Source organism: Crinia signifera, chromosome 1 (genome assembly GCF_055691185.1).
Source record: "Crinia signifera chromosome 1, ASM5569118v1, whole genome shotgun sequence".
NCBI lineage: Eukaryota > Metazoa > Chordata > Amphibia > Anura > Myobatrachidae > Crinia > Crinia signifera.
In genome coordinates this window covers 262,307,367-262,328,917 of record NC_139217.1, presented here as the reverse complement: position 1 = coordinate 262,328,917, position 21,551 = coordinate 262,307,367, and the positions used below count along the sequence as shown (strand labels likewise).

At 44.1% G+C, this 21,551-nt stretch overlaps 1 protein-coding gene across 3 annotated transcripts in view; it reads right to left on the bottom strand.

Annotated features, from left to right (window-relative positions):
• MISP (mitotic spindle positioning) overlaps positions 1-13,183 on the bottom strand; it is a 61,764-nt gene extending 48,581 nt beyond the window's left edge. For 2 of the 3 annotated variants that reach the window (XM_083182051.1, XM_083182058.1), the window contains exons 1-3: positions 12,951-13,183; positions 7,331-9,395; positions 6,167-6,309 (exon numbers count right to left, since the gene is read on the bottom strand). In XM_083182051.1, the coding sequence (XP_083038177.1) occupies positions 6,167-6,309; positions 7,331-9,395; positions 12,951-13,010 (2,268 nt within the window). In that variant the 5' untranslated portion in view covers positions 13,011-13,183. The remainder of the gene's footprint in view (positions 1-6,166; positions 6,310-7,330; positions 9,396-12,950) is intronic. The other variant, XM_083182045.1, reaches the window with a different exon arrangement.
• Positions 13,184-21,551: the final 8,368 nt, after the last annotated feature.

Below are 21,551 nucleotides of genomic sequence, written 5' to 3'. Positions count from 1 at the left end.
ACCCCCAGCTACAGGGATATTGTGTTGTCCCATTGCTGTCCTGAAAGCCCTGCACCAGGCATCCAGTGAGACTCCTTGCTGATAGAGCTTTATAAAAGAGAGTGTGCCTGAAGCCTGTCTTTTTGCCTTTAAATACAAGCGGTTACCCTAGGTAACGGGAATCGGCTTGTCCCTCTCTGAATGAGGATTGTTTTATTGATATCTCTAAAAGTAGTGTGCACACTGTTAGGGCCTAATTCACCTGTGAGGATTTGTGCGTCGTGGGACCATGATTGCTCTCAGGAACTGCGTGTGATATCTGAGACTGTAGTTAAAGGGTGTGCAGCGCCACCCATTGGACACCTTGAGTTATAGTATTACAGGTGTAGTGAAGCATTCTAGTGATGTCATATTATTGTCTTTAATATTTCTCTCTTTGATGTCATTTTCTTTGTGGTTGTTTTTTTTGTCTTGTTTATTGATGTTTGCATATGTGTAGGAGTATATCACAGCGACTAGTGCAGTTGTTTTTCTTCAATAAATATTTGTCGCTGTTTCCCGAAGTAGCGTTGTCTTTTGTGGGTCCCTTGGGTTGTGCCGTTCCCTGCCACAGGTTGCCCAGCAGAAACCGCGAAGAATCCAGAAGCCGCCGCCGTCACCAGCTCCAGATTAAGGTACGCCATCTTGCACCACACCGTACAGGGGCACTGTCACACTTGGCGTCACGAACAGGATTGCACAAGACCCCTGTGAACGGCAAGATGTGGCGATCGCAGTACATAGAACCGCTGGAGATGCGAAGAACCGCCACTCCACCAGCCCAAGCCAATCAGAACTCGATTGGGGCCATCATCGAAGCGATGACCGAAATGACCAGGATGATCCGTGAGATGCGTCAGGAATGGGCGGAGGATGAAAAGGAAAGACAGCGACGTGAAGGTGGCAGAAGGCATAGATGGCAACAGAATCACCAATGGAGGTCGGAACGACTACACAGTGACCGAGCCAATGTATGCCCACAGACTGTTAGAAGGCACGGGAGAAGAGGTCCACCGGCAGTGTTCCAGAACGCGTCAAGAGCATCCGGTGTAACTCAGATTACTGATAGGCCGCGAACCGGCCCAAGAAGGATCACAGGTCGTGTCCTGTGGTTTGATGTGCCACGCGGATATGGATACATTAGACGTGCAGACAACGGGCGTAGCGTCTATGTCCATTACACCGCCATACAGAACGAAGACCCCCAGAATTGCTTCCGGAGCCTTAGCGATGGTGAAACCGTCGAATTTGAATTAACAAGCGGGAAGAAAGGCACCAAGGCCGCAAAAGTGACTGGGCCGAATGGAACGCCGGTGCTACGCAATAGACATGCCCCGGAACAACAGTGGCACTACCCGCACTGTAAAGAGCCTCCACCCTACCACCAATATAGCGGAAGCAGAGTTGAACCGAGAGAGGTCAAGCAGGAGAACGAAAGGGTCAACACCAACCCTCCTCGACCAGGACAGATGCCCCGCCCACCAGAACCTGACATCACGAGGTCAAGCGAGAAACCGGTCGTGTGGAGTGGGGCGCTCCATCAGAATCGACAAGAAGCGACCAGGCCTCAACTTGCAGAGCCAACAAGAGAGTACGTCCCTAGAATGGATGATGCCGACTATCGAGTGGCGAACCTAGGGCCAAGAACTGCCAGAATGGCTGAACCAGAGAGAAACCCCAAAATTGTGGTCCATACGGCCGTGACAGAGACCGTGGAGCCATCAGAAGTGGAACCAGCTATACCGTTGCCTGAACCCAAGGCCAAGATAGAACCAGCAGAGAGAGTTGAAAAGGCTGAGACCTGTTTCATCAATGGGAAGCCTGTAACGGACGGCGAGTACACGACCATCTCTGGGGAAGAATTTGCCTTCCAGATACAGCAGGCGATTCTGCGATCCAAGAGGCAAGATCGAGAGGCGAGACGTGCTTAAGTGCCGGTCGTATGCCGTGAGAGTGGGCGCCATCCATGGACGTCGATGAAGCACCTGGACCGCAGAGGGATGGGAGACCTGTGGCGGAGGGATGGTTGACCCGGGGAGCCCACATTAGATATCAGGTGATAGGGAGTAATTTGACATTTGTATTATTATGTAAGTGTTTGCAATTTTTTTTATTTTTGCCATTAGGATGTTTATTGACAGGACTTTGTCAAGTAGTTATTGGTCCGGGTAAGTTGCCTGCGGACAGGCAAATTTCTAGCAGGGAGGTATGTGGCAGTCCACCCCAGAGGTGTGACTGTGCCACAAGGATTTAATTGCAGCCAATGCTGCTGTTAGGAAAGACTGCAGCTTCATAGACACTGCAGGGATGTGAGGGGTTAACAGACCCAGCTCACATCCACGTGCAGAGAACCTGACACCCCCCTGATTAGCTGGCTGAGGGAGCGTGAGGAGGAACTGAAACTGAAACTGATGAGAGGGAGAAGTCTGCAGCAGCGTGAGAGAGAAGAGACTCATGTGTTGCCAGAGAGGAGACACTGTGTAGTGTGTGTCGAGTAGCCAGAGCTGGGCAGCGTGAAGTGCAGCAGCCAGGAGAGACCAAGAGAGAGAGCATCAAAGCAGAGCAGTGTGCTGGATATGTGAAGAGCAGCCCAGAGAGTAATGGGAGAAGAGGACAGCTTGTAGCTTGAACCTGGAAGCAGGCAGAAGAGTGACCCTGCAGAGGGAGAGAGGAGAACAGTGGAGAGGCACACATCAAGACCCATACCCCTGCATGTGATACAGAGAGCTGGGAGCCGCATGGTGGTGCATGGTGCACCTGGAGACACAAGAGCAGCACAGCTGGTGGTCCAACTGGCAGGAGCCAGCAACATATAAGGTACTGGAGTGCTCTATACCCCACCCAGCCTGTACCCATATTGCCCCATCACAGATTTCCCAAGTCACCCCCAGCTACAGGGATATTGTGTTGTCCCATTGCTGTCCTGAAAGCCCTGCACCAGGCATCCAGTGAGACTCCTTGCTGATAGAGCTTTATAAAAGAGAGTGTGCCTGAAGCCTGTCTTTTTGCCTTTAAATACAAGCGGTTACCCTAGGTAACGGGAATCGGCTTGTCCCTCTCTGAATGAGGATTGTTTTATTGATATCTCTAAAAGTAGTGTGCACACTGTTAGGGCCTAATTCACCTGTGAGGATTTGTGCGTCGTGGGACCATGATTGCTCTCAGGAACTGCGTGTGATATCTGAGACTGTAGTTAAAGGGTGTGCAGCGCCACCCATTGGACACCTTGAGTTATAGTATTACAGGTGTAGTGAAGCATTCTAGTGATGTCATATTATTGTCTTTAATATTTCTCTCTTTGATGTCATTTTCTTTGTGGTTGTTTTTTTTGTCTTGTTTATTGATGTTTGCATATGTGTAGGAGTATATCACAGCGACTAGTGCAGTTGTTTTTCTTCAATAAATATTTGTCGCTGTTTCCCGAAGTAGCGTTGTCTTTTGTGGGTCCCTTGGGTTGTGCCGTTCCCTGCCACAGGTTGCCCAGCAGAAACCGCGAAGAATCCAGAAGCCGCCGCCGTCACCAGCTCCAGATTAAGGTACGCCATCTTGCACCACACCGTACAGGGGCACTGTCACAGTGGTAACGGCTGGCTCATTAAATGCGTTCAAGGCAAAGTTGGACAAACATTTACTGGAGAAAAACATCCATGGGTACAAATAAGAAATATAATTTGTCTGTAAAATACCAGAACCTACCAAATCAGCAATGGATATCTATACCAGGTTGAACTAGATGGACGCAAGTCTTTTTTCAGCCTTACCTACTATGTAACTATGTAACTATATATTATTTATGGTTTCTATCTTTCAATTTTTCCTCTGCACATGCACTGCGATAGTGATGGATTCTGCTGAGACTCACTCGACTGTGCGCAGATTTTCTTAGTTATTTGCAGTGCCTGGAAGACTGCTCACGGATACAGTCAGAGTTACAAATGTTATCACCTGACTCTGTGCTCTAGTCTGTGCTACTGCTGCTTAGTATGTCAGTGGAGCAAGGAGAGGCTGGTAGTTGCTAGGGGCTGGGCTGCAGCAGCAGGCAGACTGGCTGTATCCATGTTGGCTGCTGACTAACAGCCGAGTTCAGCCAGTGTCAAGACAATAAGACAGGCCTCAGCTCCACCTAACCTCATTCGGCACACTAAATATCACTATTGCTGGGTACACTCTGGGCAATATATCGTCCATATGTGCAAATGGACAATTTATTGCATGACAGTCAGTGGGTGTGTACACCCAATATGTTTGTGAATTATAAAGTTCACAAACATTCCTTGTTGCCTATACGGCATAGCCGATAGCCGATATATCTAAAGATACAGTATATCGGTGCATCTAATAGTGTGTATGGGTGGTCCGCCAACCACCCAATGCACTTGCAGCGGGAACTGATGACAAAGTTGCATTGGCAAATTCAAATAACTGCCTAGCTGTGACATCAGCTTTACCCAGCTTAACGTAACATTTGAATGACATTCCAAAACTGCCTGAGAAGTGCAGAGCTACCGGCTGACAGCCTAGTGCAGGCATGTACACACTGCGGCCCTCCAGCTGTTGTGAAACTACACATCCCAGCATGCCTTGCCATAGTTTTAGCATTCCCTAGTAGCAAAACTGTGGCAAGGCATGATGGGACTTGAAGTTTCACAACAGCTGGAGGACCGTAGCTTGGACATGCCTTGCATAGTGCAACCTACTGGCTCTGTGCTGCTGTGCTGTGTGTTAAAGAAAACCATCAAGCCCACTCTTATCTTCAATGATGGTGGGAAACCATTTGACTCTCACCCATCGATGCTAAAATTGCCGTGTGACCATCAATCATTTTGAATGATCGATGGTCGATGTACATGCCTAAACACATTTTACACGGTCCTTAAACATATAAAAAGATTTTGGAGACTAATTTAATCATACATTAACAGATAACAGGTCAAGCTAAATATTGGGTGACCTAATTCATACTGTACCAAGCTTTCTATTAAGTAGGACATTAAAGGGATCGATCCTATTAACCCTCAGGGTGCGAGTTGCCATTCGGGTGCTGTTTTAACGCTGAAAACAGCACCCGAATTAACCCTAACTCGCACCTTTCGCAGGGCCGAATTCGGCCTGCCGTAAAGTGCGGCCGGTGTCGTGATGATTCCCAACTCTCGAATCATCCGCATTCCGCACCATTGGGGTTAATAGGATCGACCCCATATGCAGGTTAATATATACAGTATTATCATTTAAATATTTGGATGTAATTGACATAGTTGTATATGGTTGATTATTCAAATACCAAAGAACAGTGTATAAATAATATATTATAAAGACATATATAGATTGCAAAAAGAGAATAACCATACAGTAAATATAAGATATTAGATATTTAGTAGATACATATACTGTAAAACAAACATTTTAAAAGTACAATGATATCATATGAGTCGATTTTGTGTTCTTACAAAATTATTTGGTAAGAGAAAAAAAAATTGGACTTAAGGAATGCAGAAGAACCGGGGAGTTGCTTGCTGGAATGGAATGCCTTCATACTTTTTTAAGGGCCAATAATAACTAGGTACTGTACTTCCATTTCCATAGTTGCACAAATAGGTAGTTAACATTAAACAATAGTTCAAACACAAAATATAGGAGCCAGATGCTAGTAAAGCTAATTCTAAAATAATACCATATACTCATTAGAATAGGGTATTTCTTCCCTTAGCTATTTTGATAGGTATCTATTATTCCATGATTAATAAATTAAGTAAGAAAGTTAAAATCTTCCACTCTAAGAATTGCGTTAGTCCTTTGTATATGCCTTGTTCATCATATAAACAGTTGATCTGTCAGTTTATGTAGCGCTACTTTGCGGCAAATTTCTATTATATCTGTTAGTGCTGGTACATAACTTATCTTTAAATCCGAACCATGATGATGTCACATGAAGCTGCCTGTCTGACCACAAAAGGAAGCATCATGGAGCCAACTACCAGGGGCAGAAATATAGTATATAACTAATCATCGTTTAATCTATTTTTTTACCCAAGAGTTTTTTTTATATTTTTGACTTTCCTGCAGTTTTATGTTTTTTTTTTTTACCAAACAATGCATTGTTTCTACTATGGGCATTTGCAGTATTTCTTCACAAAGATAATGTACTTACCCAATTGTCACGTTTTCTAAGCCTAGTTGCATCTGACTCAGTATCTACAAACTTGGGGTAGGTCTTTGGTTTGAACATTTGCACTGGTGATATACTGCCTGAAGTTCCCCTCCATGATGCAAATGACCATGGACTTGGGCCATCTAAAAGAAAAGTAACACATTTAATATCTTTTTCATAAAAAAAGTATGGTTCTAATACTTCCCTGGTACTCCTAATGCCGGGTACACACCAGGATGACCTGCTCACGATGCACATCGTGAGCGGGTCATCAGTGTTTCTTCTGACCCGCTCACGATGACGCTGGGGGGCAAGACCCGCTCACGATGTGCACCGTGAGCGGGTACAATCTGATGGCAACCTGCACCCGGGAGTATGGTTGTTTCCATAACCTACCTGCTGCAGGTAGGATCTGAATAATGACCGACCGACCCGAGGGACCACGCATCAGATCGGTACCGGTCAACACCAGGACAGAAAAGGGCCCAATCACCACACAATCAACATACAATCGGTCGGAATTGGATCTAGATTGGTGGGATCGGACCCTTGTTGTCCTGGTGTGTACCCGGCATTCAAATTTTTCGGGCTGTGCTCCAGTGTGCAGACTGGCAAACCCGGAAAATTTTCGGGAGTGCCACTGCCTGAGCTCCCTCTTGCCGGGCAGTGCCGCTGAGCACTGAGATCAGCGCTGAGCTCAGCTTTAGATGCTGCCCGGCTCCTGCTGCCTGTCCCTGCCTCCTTCCCCCGGCTGTGTGTGGTGTGACCTTTCTAATGTCATGCCGGGTTGCTGGGGGCAGGGCAGGGCAGCAGCTGATCTCAGTGCTCAGTGGCACTGCCCGGCAAGAGGGAGCACAGGCAGTGGGAGGTTGCACAAATAGGTAGTTGCCCTGGGAAACACAATGTGGGGGGGGATAAAAAAAAACCTCATTATATAAACAATAAGTGATTTAAGACTGTTCAATAAATATACTAAAGCTTGTAAAAATTAAAAGAGGTAATGTTACCTATAGCAATAGCAACCAATCAGATTCTGCTTATCAATTCTATACTGCATCCTAGAAAATGATAGAATCTGATTGGTTGGTATGGGCAACATGACCTCTTTTCATTTTTAGAAGCTTTAGTAAATTTACCCCTATGTTTGTAGTGAAATCTGTTTACCTGAGGTCGAAGATGGTCGATCACACTGATTGTACCCATTGTGTGGAGTTATTGGAGTTCCAGGAGAGACTTCAGTTTTTCGCCTCTGTTCTTGGAGCTCTCGATCCCTCTCTAATGATGTCTGAATTTCTTGCTCAATCACATTATACAGTGAAGGCCTCAGTCTTGTGCTGTACAGCTTACTACGGCTGGAGCCTTCACTTATTTTCTCCATCTTATGGTCTTTCTCATCATTTTTCTCATTCTCTTGTACAAGTAGTTGGAAACTAGAAGGCTGAACATGAAAATTCTCTTTCCGTATCACAAATGTTTCTTCTGATGTCTCCTTTTCAGACAAGGTTTCTGTAGGAATCTTTATATCTAGAATATTGTCTGAACTGAGCCTTCTGTTTCTGTAGGCATTGAGTGTTTTGGGCTTCCAGTTGGTTCTTACACTGTAGGGTTGAGGAGCATCCAAAACTGTTGAATTTTTTAGTTCACTATTCTGCTCAAAATCTGTCTGGCCTAAATTCTCTTTTGTGTTACTTGTGATCACTGTTGCTATTATTTTGCTGGCTCCTATATGTGGTTGCACAGGTATTTCATCTGGCTGCTCAAACAACTTCCTTCGTTCATCAAGTTCTTGAGCATTTCCTTTATCATACAATCCAGCCACTTTCCCTTCGCTTTTTAGATCAGCTTCTCTCTGGACTTCTTTATCAATCTCCCTTTGTAGGAAGAAAGAGGTCCGAGCCCTGTCTTTAACCTTTGTGGATCGCTGTGAATCTGGGGAAATAGACCGGACTGGATTTTTTAGAATTTCTATTATCTCATTGGTTTCCCCTAAACTCTGAATTCCCCTTTCTTTCCTTAAATTGTCCTCTCTTTGCATTGCTAAACGGATTTCTCTCTCAATAGGGGTCTCATCACTTGGGTTTGGAATGCTCTCCTCTACTTCAGGTGTCTCCTGTGTATGCATCTGTCTGTAAATCTCTCTTGGTTCCCCCTCTTCTCCCATATCAACACTGTCTATAGACAACTCCCTAAAGAACTGTTTACGGAGCAGGTTTGGTCTCATGTCTATTTCAGTATTTTCTTGTGTTACAGAAGACTTGTCCTTTTGTGGTTTCACATCCTGTTCTTTTTCTTTTGGAACTGTAATATTTGAAAAACCATCATTTTCATTAATAGAGTAAGAAGATAGACGAAAGGACCTTGAATAAAGACGAGGAGTAATAGGGAGACTGTTCTTCTTCTTTTCCAACATTAGAAACTGCTGTCTGGCAGCTTCGAAATTTATCTGTTCTGTATCAATATCTTCTGCATTTTGATCAGTACCTTCTCCATTAAGATCTATGTCTGGTACTGAGGGATTTATTTCATCTTGCATAGCAATCAGGTCTTCTGTGTCCAAACTTTTACGTTGACTTTGTTTTCTTATAATGTCTCTCCGTTCTTTCTCAAGTTCCCATGCTTTTTCGGGAGTACATTTACTTGACCGCTGTTTGAATTTATCATCATCTTCATCATCACTATCTGTAAAAAGCTTAGTTGGGCTGTTCTCAGGGCGATGGGTGCGGATTTCAAATCTTTCTTCCTCCCTCAACAGTTTTAGACGGCTGTTTCGGTCTGGCGGAGGAACCCACACATCCCTACTCTTATTGATCTCTGTCACTTGGATTTCTTCAGTGGTATAATTCACCAAATCTTCATTGGAACCATCAATGCTTTTGGCTGAGGACAGGGAGAAGATCATGCTTCTGGTTACTCTATCCATTGTTGATACTGAAGAAGTGGAAATTTGTGTGTCAATTATGTTTGGCTGCTGCTCTTCAGAAATATAAGTTCTCTCTTCATTTGCATTTGTCGGGGATTCAGATTCAACTACCGTTAATTTGGGTGCCTCTAGTACCTCTACTTCAATATCTTTAGCTGTCTGTGCATCACTTGAGTTAGAACCCTGATATTCTGATGAAACTAATAGTTGAAACTCTGAAGAGTTTGTGACATACTTCTCATCTGTGTTTTCTATTGGGAGCTCAGAAGGTAATCGGTTTTGACTCTCTCCTCCTCCATCCACCGAAATCTGATGCAGAAAAAAAAAACTCTCAGCAACAGCAACATTCATTGCTTCAGTTCTGCCTATCATACATCTAATATATATATATATTTATATATAAAAAATATAATATATAATATATACTGTATAAAAGGCTAACTAAGCCTCACTTCTGAGATGAAGTACCACCACTAATCACTAGTGGCCACCCGACGGACCAAATTACTCCTTTGCGTGCTAAAAGATGTCATAACAGAAAATTAAAGTAATTTTTGCAGGGACACTGATCTGTTTTAGCTTGTTGTATATGGAGAGAAGGAGCTGTAAAGACAGAAATTGGAGATAGGCGCAGATAGGGATTGAGAGTGGGGCGGAGAGTTTGTGGGCTGAAAACGGTCACAAAATGTCATTTTGATGGGCGTTTAACTGTTATGTTTATATAGCAGAGCTTTTTGCTAGTATTACAACTTTTTCGGTTGTAGTGTTCTGCAGTGTGCTGTGGTGCTGCATTATGTTGATTTTTTTTTTTTGCTGCCATACAGTTAGATATACTAGCACGTTAATGGCATTCAGTAACAGAGTAATAAATTCTACTGTCATAAATTCCTTCTTACTGGTCAAAGTATCTAAATTCAAGTTGTATTATATCTCCTGATTTTAAGTTATTTCGTTTTTTTTTTTTATTATCTTAGTTAATGATTATTACAGGGCTAAACTTTGAGAATGCCCTTCTCATTTATCTGCTCGTTTATCTTTCTCAAGCTATTTTCTAAGTTGCAGCACTAGTACCTATGAGCTCACCAGAGAGCATCTTTTCAAGAATCTCGTGATAAAAGGAAAAATAAACAAATTACAGAGATTATAGACATCTTGTGATGATGAACCTATCATCTGCTTTGCTCATGCCCACAATAAGCACCTTTTCCCTGGCTAAGTGCCAGGGTTGCAGTATCAGGGCACCTACTTTAGCATAAAGCCCTACTTAACATGGATTTCTGACAGTGCCCCAGGACTCTCTCTCATTCCTACATGACCTGTACTATGCATTCTAAACTGTACATTTCAAAAGTGTAGTGGTAAATAATGGGAATTGTTGGGAAATTGAATCTATTGTGCAGAGCTGCACTCTACAACAGATTCTCGACACAGCCTTTATTTATTTATTTATTTATTTATTATTAAAGCACCACCACATGTGATTTAGTCAGTTCTTATAAAACATGATCCCTGTTTCCTAATCCTAAACCACCCACGCAGCAAAAACCTAACCCTAATTAGCATTGCTGTCCACAACACAGCCCTGATGTGTATATGGGGGTGCTGGACTACACACCCATTTTTAAACATTGGCCATGATTCTGATCTAGCCGGTAAACTGCGAAGCTCCCAGCTCACCGAGCAGTTGTGGCGCCGCCCCGGCGAGTCTCCGCCTCCCCGCAGGGGACCGATGGAACCAGAATTAGGCCCATAATTAGTAATGCTATTATGCTATGCTGAAGCTTGTAGTGCCTAACAGAAAAAAGGAAAATGCAGATGAACACTCTAAACGCCCCTACACACGCATCTATTTTTCCCTTATTTCTAAGCAATCTAGATCACTTAGAAATTATGCACGCAAAGCTCTGTGTGTAAATCCCATAGTGACGGTGATGTGCGGGGACTGCATGCTGTCAAAATCTAGTCAGATCACCAGTTTTCTCAGCAACTGGTCAGCACAGATCATGTGTGCTGAGCGATCTGTGCTTAAGTACATCGCTCAGCATGAAGCTCCTGTTGCCCCATGTGTGCAGGGCTTTAGACTAAGAAATCAGAACAATTATAATAAATGCTGCAATTTAACATGGATTAAAATGGAGGTTCTTAGCATCATTTTTGCCCCCCAAAAAGGGCCAACCTATCACGGACAGCGTTTGTCTAATGCAGGAGTTTTAACTGATATTTCCTGCATTCAAGCTCTACTTACTTAAGTACGCAGCATGATTTACTGAAACAGGCCCTTGATAGACAACATGCTGATTCCGTGTTTGGTTGTGTGGTGTCCCAGGGTTAAACAGGGAGGTGGGGTTTAGGTCTGGAACGGTCCTGTACTGCTGGAAGTTACTGATAACACCAGTTACTTATAATTCTAGGAACCTCACAACTGAGCATCTTACAAACATGCTGACTGTACACATGTGAAAACAGGCGCATACTGTAGGAACTATACAAACACAGCTAAACACAGAGACACATGCTGTACCGTAAAGACACAAGTGTTTGAAATCCCCACACACTTGATGTACATGAACAATAAGAGAAAATATACTAGGGAAGTCATTAATACCATTGTGGAAATGGAAACAACTCTATTACTATGTAATAACTAACAGCATCTCATTGTATGCAATAATTTAGGGTAAATGTAGAAGTCCTTAACTAGAAACCAACTTTAGATTTTCTCATATACAGTATCCTTTTTCACTACTCTTTTGTTACATTAACCAGGGCAATATTCACTTTCCCACCTCAGCGCTCTCCATACAATTCCCTTTCCTTGGGGGAAATTTAAGATGGAAGTTCTTTTTCACATGGGATGTTGCTATGGGCAGCCAATCAGAATCAAATTTATTTAGCACCTTCTAGAAGATAATAGATAGTATCTGATTGGTTGCCCATAGCAACATCCCATCTGAAATAGAACTCCCACCTTAGTAAACCCCCCCCCCCCTCCTCCCGTTTCTCTGCCAATTATCTTTTTCATTCTCTCCTGCCATTGGCTCCCTCGTTATTATTCTGGCTGTGACTTTATGAAAAATAATGTTGTATTGATCCTGTTAATCCACCCCACACAAATACTTTGTCTCACCTTCCACTCCTGGGACACTTGTGTTTCTGTCCTGTAGCCATGCACTCTACACTGAACCAGCAATATGTGTATGATTAGGGACTAGCAGGCAAAGTCCAGGGATCATAGTGGTGCCACACCCAGGGCAGAGGAGGGTCCTAGACACAAGGGTGTCAGAGATGGTGTATAAGGTGCAGTCTGTGTTTGGCAGAGCAGCAGAGGATTCTATTAAGTTAGTAGGTGTGGCAAAAAATGGGGCAACGCTGGTGTGAAATATGACAGAGATCATCAATGTCATTTAACTCTATGAGGGCAGATGAATTAAGCTGTGGAGAGTTATAAAGTGCAGAGAGATAAAGCACCAGCCAATCAACTGCTAACTGCCATGTTACAGACTGGTTTTGAAAAATGACAGTTGGGGGCTGATTGGCTGGTACTTTATCACTGTACAGTCCATGGGTCCTCAAACTGCGGCCCTCCAGATGTTGTTAAACTACAATTCCCAGCATGCCGTGCCACAGTTTTAACACTCCCTTATAGGAAAACTGTGGCAAGGCATGCTGGGATTTGTAGTTTCACCACATCTGGAGGGTTTGAGGACCCATGCTTGTACACTTTCATGTATCTATTGATAATAGAGTTTACAATGCACTTAGTGATTGTTTATAAGATAAGTTTGAAGTGTACCCGCGGGCACATTACTAACCGTCAGTAATATCCACAGTCATTGTAAACACATAACACTGTCTTCCACTTACCTGCTCCCTCCTCTCCAAACTGCTGCACAACACCTGCCATGGAGAGGTGTATTTGAACATCCTGCGCCTGCTGCACACACCTCCAGTCAGGTGCCAGGGGTCTTTGAAGTCTCAGTGCTGGATATCAGGATATGAGAGGAGCAGTGGCAGGGAGGGGTGTGTCAGTCCTATAGAGGAGATCTCAGAATGAAAAAAGGCGGAGAGAGCAATAAACGTGTATGCACACTTACTGACATATACAGTACATCTCTTACAAATATGCTTGTAAAACAAAAAAAAAGCAAATTACACATACCAGCTGACAATAAAGCAATTCAGTATCTGGTTGCTACACACACACACACACACACACACACACACAAAACTTGGTTGAATTTTTAACTAATTTAAATGAAAACAAAAATAAAAAAAAACAACATCCTCACCACTGTTAATTTACTATTGTGGCATTTTTATTTGCTATGTGCTAGCATGGCATGCTGATTCTTGTAGTTCTACACAGGGATCTGGAAGGGCCCGGGCAGCTAATTTTGCCCACCGCTGATTAAAGCAGATCCAGAGCGCAGGCTTATTCAACCCAGGACGCTGGTGGCCAATTAAATGCTGCACTGGCTTCTGAGCCAATCAGAGCTTGCGTACCGGCAGCCAATCAGAGGGGCTGCCAGTTCCCGAGCTCTGATTGGTTCACCAGTCGGTGGTGCAATTTAATTGGCCGCTGGCATCTGAAGAAGAAGTTGAAGAAGCCTGCACTCTGGGCTGCAGCTCAGTGGAAGAGGAGATGGGAGAGCAAGTGCCGGGTTATGGTAAGTTAAGTGAGGAGGGGGAAGGGAGGGCCCGGACTGGAAATGAGTGCCGGTCCCCATAATTCTTGATGGCGGGCCTGGTTCTACAAGTGTTAGCATCCACTGACAGCCATATATATAGTATACAAGTGCCAGCATGCCAAATACAAAATGGATGTCAGGAAAACCAGTGTAATAATTCATAACTTTCACTCCTTAGCAGTGGCGTAACTATAGCCCTGCAGCCCCCGCGGTGGCGGGGAGGCACTTAGAAGGTGAGGGCTGCGGGGGGGGGGGGGGGGCTGCGAGGCTATTGTTACCTGCTGCATCTGCCCAGGACTTGCCGCCGGCGGAGGCCTCCTCTAGCACGGTCTGCTGTATGGGGGCAGCCATTTTCTGAGTGACACATTTTTTATGGCAGCAGGAGCCAGGAGAATATGTATATATACTTATAGCTCTGGTTTCAGGTATTGAACCTATTCATCCCGGACTGGTTTATATACTACTCACCAACACATATACTGTGAAGTCTATGTGGGAAAAACTATCATCTCTATTTTATGCATAGTCCTATGTATGGACAGCTCCCTTGTATCACAGATTCCGTATACAATAAGTGACTGGCTCAAATGCAGAGTTTTTTGGTACTAGTATTGCCATTTTAGATGTATTGACAATTTTTCTGTATATTTATTCATATAAATTTTTTATATATATATATATATATATATATATATATATATATTTATATTTACATTAATTTTTCATATTTTATTTATTTTCCTATTATGTGTATATAGATTATATATGGTTCCCCTTCCCCCCCTTTCCCCCCCTTTCCCCACCCCCCTGTTCTTTCGCCCCCCCCCCTCCCCCTCCACCCTCCCATTTTCTTAAGTCCTTTCCAGTGGGTATATACCTGTCCATTACATATAGAAAAACTATTGTATATCTCATCACGTTTTTCATTTTTTCAAAAAAAAACGTAGCAGCGATACAAACAAAGTCCATCCTTGATTTATTTATTTATTTATTATTACTTCTTCATATATATATAAAAAATTGTTTTTTTTCCAAATACTACTGTAATCTACATTGATAGAATATCTCAGTAGTCGTGTTTTGTTATATGTTATTGTCTTTGTCTGATATATGTTATTCGTTACAAACGATCCCCATGGAGATAAGGGCACAAAATGGCGGATAGAAGCTGAAAACAGTGAGGGCGGAAGTCTAAGCCACTTGCGAGCCCTTAGAGTTTATGAAGCTGGCGGATATGACGCACGCCACATACAGAAGCCCACAGAGTACGGGCGGAAATCCAGTAACAACGAAGGATGGGCGGAAGTGACGCCCACCACACCAGAATAAAAGAGGATCCCAGGGCAACGATAGATCACTCTGTTTATCCCGAGGAAGCCTGTGACACAGGCGAAACGCGTCGATCTCAGAGCAATCGATCCCTCCTCACATAGCAAGCCGTACGGACCGCTGCTACAACAGGAGGTTTGAAGTTTGCCGGCAGACAAGGATCGTATCCCTGGAAACCTCACACGCAACACCATCTCCTGGTAAGCAAATTTATTGCTGGAAACCAAGTGACTGTGTAAACTCTCTCCGGATTACCCACTGAGACTTTCTTACCTTAAAGCACTAGAAACGCCCACAGAAGAGTAGTGCATTATACGTTTTGTGTGAGTTTGTCAAGTTTTGTTGTATACCGGTATTAGGACAACCCAGTTAATTACTAGTATTATAACTTGTATATTTTTACCATATACTTCTTTGATCTTTTATAATAATAAAAAGAAACAATTCATTTATTAACACATTGTGTCAATCATCTTTTATGCACATCCACTAGCATTAAGCAGTGAAGGCCAGCGCAGGATATACCCACACCCCCTTTTTTTGCACGCAGGAGCCAGGAGAGCAGGGAGAGCCGGACCGCAGACTGATTCCCCGCCGGCAGGTCCCAGGGCAGACGGCAGCGGCACTATGTGGAGGGGTAAGGGGTTGGGGGGGGGGGGGGGGGGCACTGCCAAGATTTGTGGAAGGGGGGAGGATATTTCATAGTTATGCCACTGCTCCTTAGTATAACTTATAGTGTGGTTAGGAAGATCCCATTGCATTTCAGTATAGGTGCCCATACACAGTACAATTATCGTATGCAATTTAGACTAGATCACATCGCATTGCATATGTTTTGCAATGCAAAGAGATGCAATCTAGTACAAAAAGTATGTGCAGCACATACTTTTTGAGCTGTGTGATGGGATGTATGTGGGAATGAGCATTGCATCGCACCCTGTAAATTGTACCATGTATGGGCACCTTAAGGCCAAGGCGGGCACTACTATTGGGTGAACCCATACTTGCCTACCTTAAGAGTCTCCTCTCTGCGATTGCCATCATGAAGCCCTTCCTCCATTAAACCTGGCCCCGATTCATGTAAATGCCATGATTCACGTCTCTTCGGTGAGGGTGTAGAACTGAATGACGCAATTTGTGTCATTTTAGCCCCTTCCCTTCCCAAAAGGGACGCGAATGCCGGTATTTGACTGGCAGATAGAGGGGGGTGCGAGGGCCAAAATGGAGTCCCCCATTAAGAGCGGGAGGCTTGCCTACCCACCATTGTGAACTTGGGTTGAAGTGGAGGAGGGGGGCAAAATTCTATTTTTGCTGCACCTGGGCCCACAACCCTCAAGTTCCATCACTGGGTTGTGATATTGTGCCATTCTTATACTAATAACTAGAATTAGCAATAGGAGCTGTTTGAGATCCAAACTGGTACTTCTCTCCTATATAATATGGAGCTAACAGGAGGGGGCCTAATGGCGACATCATATTGGTGTGGTAGTTGTTGTATAGTGATATCCTTACATACACCTTGATAGTGTGTTGTGCTTCTGGACCACAAAGATACCTAGGTGATGCTTCTTTATAGTTTTTTTTTTTCTGGGGATTATTACCATTATCATATTGTATTTGTGTACAAAACTGTGACATTGTTATCAATTCCTGACTGTATATTATATTATATGAGTGGGGTGTAACATAAGACTCCAACAAAAATTACAAATTAGATAACATTTTAGATAAAAATAAGATTGGCATCTATATATGACCTAATTTGGAGAAAATATCCCATCTATCAATATGTAGGTACTTGTTTCCTAGCAAGGCGCCCACAATATTCAGTCGTTTGGCATTGTATTCAATTTAAAATTGTATACCATTGTATATGTCATACAATGGCATACAATGCAATGCGATGCGATTTTAAATTGTATAAGCACCCTAATGGGTTTTTTCAATGTTAAATGGTCCCCCTATACGATTTATAATTGTATAAGCACCTTAATAGGTGCTTACAATGTTAAATGCACCCCCACGACACCGCCACTATCAACGCCAACCCGAAGCGTGGCGAGCGCAGCGAGCCCGCGAGGGGTGGCGGTACGCGTCCTCTGACCTTTTCATACCCCCACTATCCACGGCGGCGTGGAGTTGATTTTATATAGTGTGGCGAGCGCAGCAAGCCACCGAGCCCGAAGCGTGGCGAGCGAATGCGCATTACTTCACATGTATTCCGCGTCCTCTCGCGGGGCTCGCTGCGCTCGCTACGCTTCGGGCTCGGTGGCTCGCTGCGCTCGCCACACTATCTAGAATCAACTCCGCGCCGACGTGGATAGTGGGGGTATGAAAAGGTCGGAGGATGCGTACTGCCACCGCTCGCCGTGCTTCGGGTTGGCGGTGATAGTACGGGTGGCGTGGGGGTGCTTTTAACATTGTAAGCACCTATTACGGTGCTTATACAATTATTTATCTTATAGGGGGCACATTTAACATTGAAAACACCCATTAGGGTGCTTATACAATTTAAAATGGTATACCATTGTATATGCCATACAATGGCATACAATTCAATGGTATACAATTTAAAATTGTATAACATCGGCTAACATCGCATCGCATACCATCATATGCCTTATGGTATGCGATGTGATGGGCGCCGTGCTAGGAAACAAGTACCAATATGTGTTATTATTGTTAATTTGTATTATGTTTTATGCTTATGCAAAACCTAAATTTATTAAACAACATTGAGTTCTATTAAATATTCACACCGGTAAGACTTTGGGGCACGGTCACCTCCTTAATTTAATAACGAGTGCATAGTCTGTGTAAGAGTGGATTATTAATTTGAACATTAACAGCAAAAATTCTCCTTAATAGGAATCAAAGTCTTCAAAAATTGAACGCTGTGCCGCGTTAAGCACTATGAGACATAGGGCGGTATTCAATGAGCCTAATTCGCCATGTTTTTATGGCGAATTTGTGCTGTTTGGCGAATTTTTGACTAAAACGGTGAATCACCCTATTCAATGACCACATGGCGAATACATTTGAAGGTTTTTTTCGCCATGATTCCCCGAGTAGCAATCGCTATCTTTTTATGGAGAAGTGGAATGTGAACTTTTAAAATAAAGTGTTTTGTTTTTTACATTTGGTGTCAAAAAATCAGGAATTTTATTCTGAGGAGGGGCATGCTACTTTTAATTATGTGCTGTAAGCACATGAATATATATTTAATTTAAAAAAAAATATTTATTTTATTTTTATTTTTTTACACAGCAGCCAGCAGGGGGCGCCGGAACCGAGCCGCTCATTACATATTCATATATTCACTGCACCCGATCGTTACGATCGGGTATAGTGAATAGGTCCCCTGCTTGCACCCCCGGGGGGCAGCCTGTGCTGCCTGGCACCCGGGGAGCCCACCTAACCCCCACAAACGTTCTGGGCTAGGCAGAGAGACTTCCATCTCTCTGCCTGGCACCGTCCTCAGGCTCCCTGCGGCGAGCTCATATTCGCCAGTCAGGGGCAGCGAGCCCCTGACACGTTGAATACCGGAGCCCGCCGGCTCCGGAACGTGGCGAATGTGCAGCGAATCCTAAAAAGGATTCGCTGCACCTCACAGGTATTCTCATTGAATACCGCCCATAGAGTGAAAATACACATGATGGAGTACTACCTCAATGTAATCATGTTATGTGACAGTAAGCATTAACTGATGAATCAATTATCAATTAATGAATCAATTATCAACTGATGAAGTCATTGTCCGTGATGTCACGGACCAGGAAAGTGAGTTTATGAATAGTAGCGTGGGCATCGGGATTGCTGAAGAAAACCATTTAAATGGTTTACCTTGAATATGCTTTATGCGCTATTTGTGTTATTGCTATAACACATCCCTATGTGAGTTTTTATATTCTTTAAAAGTAAAACTGCTTTTTTATCAAGCTTACTACACTATTGTGCACCTCCAACTTCTTTAAACAGAAATCTTGAGGCCCTGTACAATGATATTTCTGGGGCCTCCCACCTAATCCCAAATCCACACAATGCTCTTTTGCATGAGCCTCATTTAACCTTTCGCTGCTCCAGATCCTGCTTTCAGGTGCGGACTTCTCTTGTTCTCAGTCCTGCTGGTTCGGCTCCTGGCTGCTGCTTCCTGCTGGCACCGGCTGCTGCTGGCCTGTCACTTTCACAAAAGAATGCTGAGCACTACGTGCAGGCAGGGCAGGTCTTTTGCAGAGTGCGGATATATAGTCACTGACGGTGCCAGTGACTAAGGCGACAGCACCAGCGGTGGGTAAGGCTGGGACGCAAGGGTCACTGACAGGTCAGCTAGTACAGATCTCTGGGGCCCGTCACACTTGTCCCCCTTGACCCCCCCTGTCGCCTGCCCTGCCCCCGTGCTCCACCTCTCTCTGGAAATCTCCTCCTGCAAACCTTACATTACCTTACTAGAGTCCCAAGTTGGCAACCATAGCAAGACCCACCGTCAAACTCACGTGCAGGGTCCTCTCTCCTCATGTGCCTTTCTTAGAATATATATTTCTCTGCCACCCTGATAATTGCATCAGTGTCCTGTCCAATGATGCAATTCTCTTTACTTAATATGTACTTGTCCTAAATTGACTTGTACTGAATTTTTTTTATGCATATTTGTGTATTGTTAGGTGCTGCAGAACCCTTGTGATGCCATATTAATAAATAATAATAATAAAATGGCTGCCATTCATGCACAGTACTGATTACTCACTGTAACATGGTGGGCTCCAAAGGCATTATCTACTATGGCACAGAGCAGAGCAGACTGCCTAGAGCAGGGGTGGCCAAACCTGTCCTCATGATCTACCAACAGTTAATGTATCTCAGGTAACCTGTGGATCTATAGTAGGAATGAATGCAGCAGGTTTGAATATATATAGGGGGGGGGGGGGGTAGTTCTTTTGAAAAGAGAATATTATTTGTCAGAAGCATATAGACAATTATTGCATAAAATCTTTTATATGGTGTTGACAAAAGATCCAACAAAATACTTTTTATGTGAACTCAATAAATTATTGAAAGGAGCCCTGGTCTCGGGGGTTACGTCAAAGGACGAATACAGATTTCTTTCACCCACACATCTGATCACACCCACTTTTTATTTTCTCCTTAACCCCTTCCCGACATTTGACGTATATATACGTCATGGCCGGGATGTACTTCCCGACACATGACGTATATATACGTCATGACTTCAAAGTGCCACTGCGTCTCGAGACGCAGTGACAGAGGGACGATGTCTGCTGTCCCTGACAGCAGACATGTCCCTGCATGCCCAGGGGGGGCGGCGATGCCGCCCCCCCGTCGGCGATCGCTGTGATTGGCTGTTCAATGTGAACAGCCATTCGCAGCGTTTTCCTGTGTTACCGGCGAATCAGACGCTCGGTAACACAGGTGTCAATCACCGCCGGGTGTGGTGGGGCATGAGGGGGTCATCGGTGACGACGACACCTCACCCCACCTGCCCCCAAGGCTGTGATTGGTCCGTCGGACCGACGGACCAATCACAGCCAAGGCGCGCCATTTAAACTAACGGTGACTGCGCTGCAGACGCCATTCCGGTCTGGAATTGCGTGCAGAGCGGTCACCGGCCACTCTCTCGTGATATACATACCTGAACCTTGCCTGATACTTACCTGATCACCGCTAATCACCGCTGGTAGCGTGCTGCCAGCAGTTGGATGCTTCCTGGATCTTGTGACTTCCTGTGTCCTGCTGCTGCAGTGTCATAGAGTCACAGATCGTGAGAGATAGTGACAGAGAGTGATAGAGAGTGATAGAGAGTGATAGAGAGTGATAGAGTGCTATATTTTGTGTCTGCTGCACCCCTTTTGTGCTGATCAGTATATCTGTGCTGATCAGCAACTTTTTTTTTTTTTTATATATATACCTGTCAGTTGCACCAAAGGTTGTGCTGCCTGTGCAACTGACTGCTGCCCCCCCTTTTGTGCTGATCAGTTTAAATTAATTAACTGATCAGCAACTTTTTGGGGGTCCAGGTTTTTTTTTTTTATATATACCCTAGCAGGTTGCACCCACAGTTGTCTGTCTGCTGCCCCTCACTGCTAATCAGTGTCGCATCACTGCATCACTGATCTGCAGTTTTTTTTGGGGGGGGGGGGATTGCAGTGGGGTTTTGTTTTTACACCCACGTTGCTTTTGTGGGTGCTTTTGTGGGTGTCCTGTGGCCGCTGATCAGTGACATACATCACTGAACAACATTTTTGGCACAGGGTTGATATTTTTTTTCTGCAGTTTTTTTAAATTGTTTTTATTTTGGAGAGTGCTGTGGTATTTTTTTTTTTAAATTGTTTTTACACCTGTTGCCTTTGAGCGCTGTTCAGTGACGGACGTTACTGACCAACATCTGTGCTCAATTTTTGGCGCAGGACCTTTTTTTTTTTTTTTTTTTTTA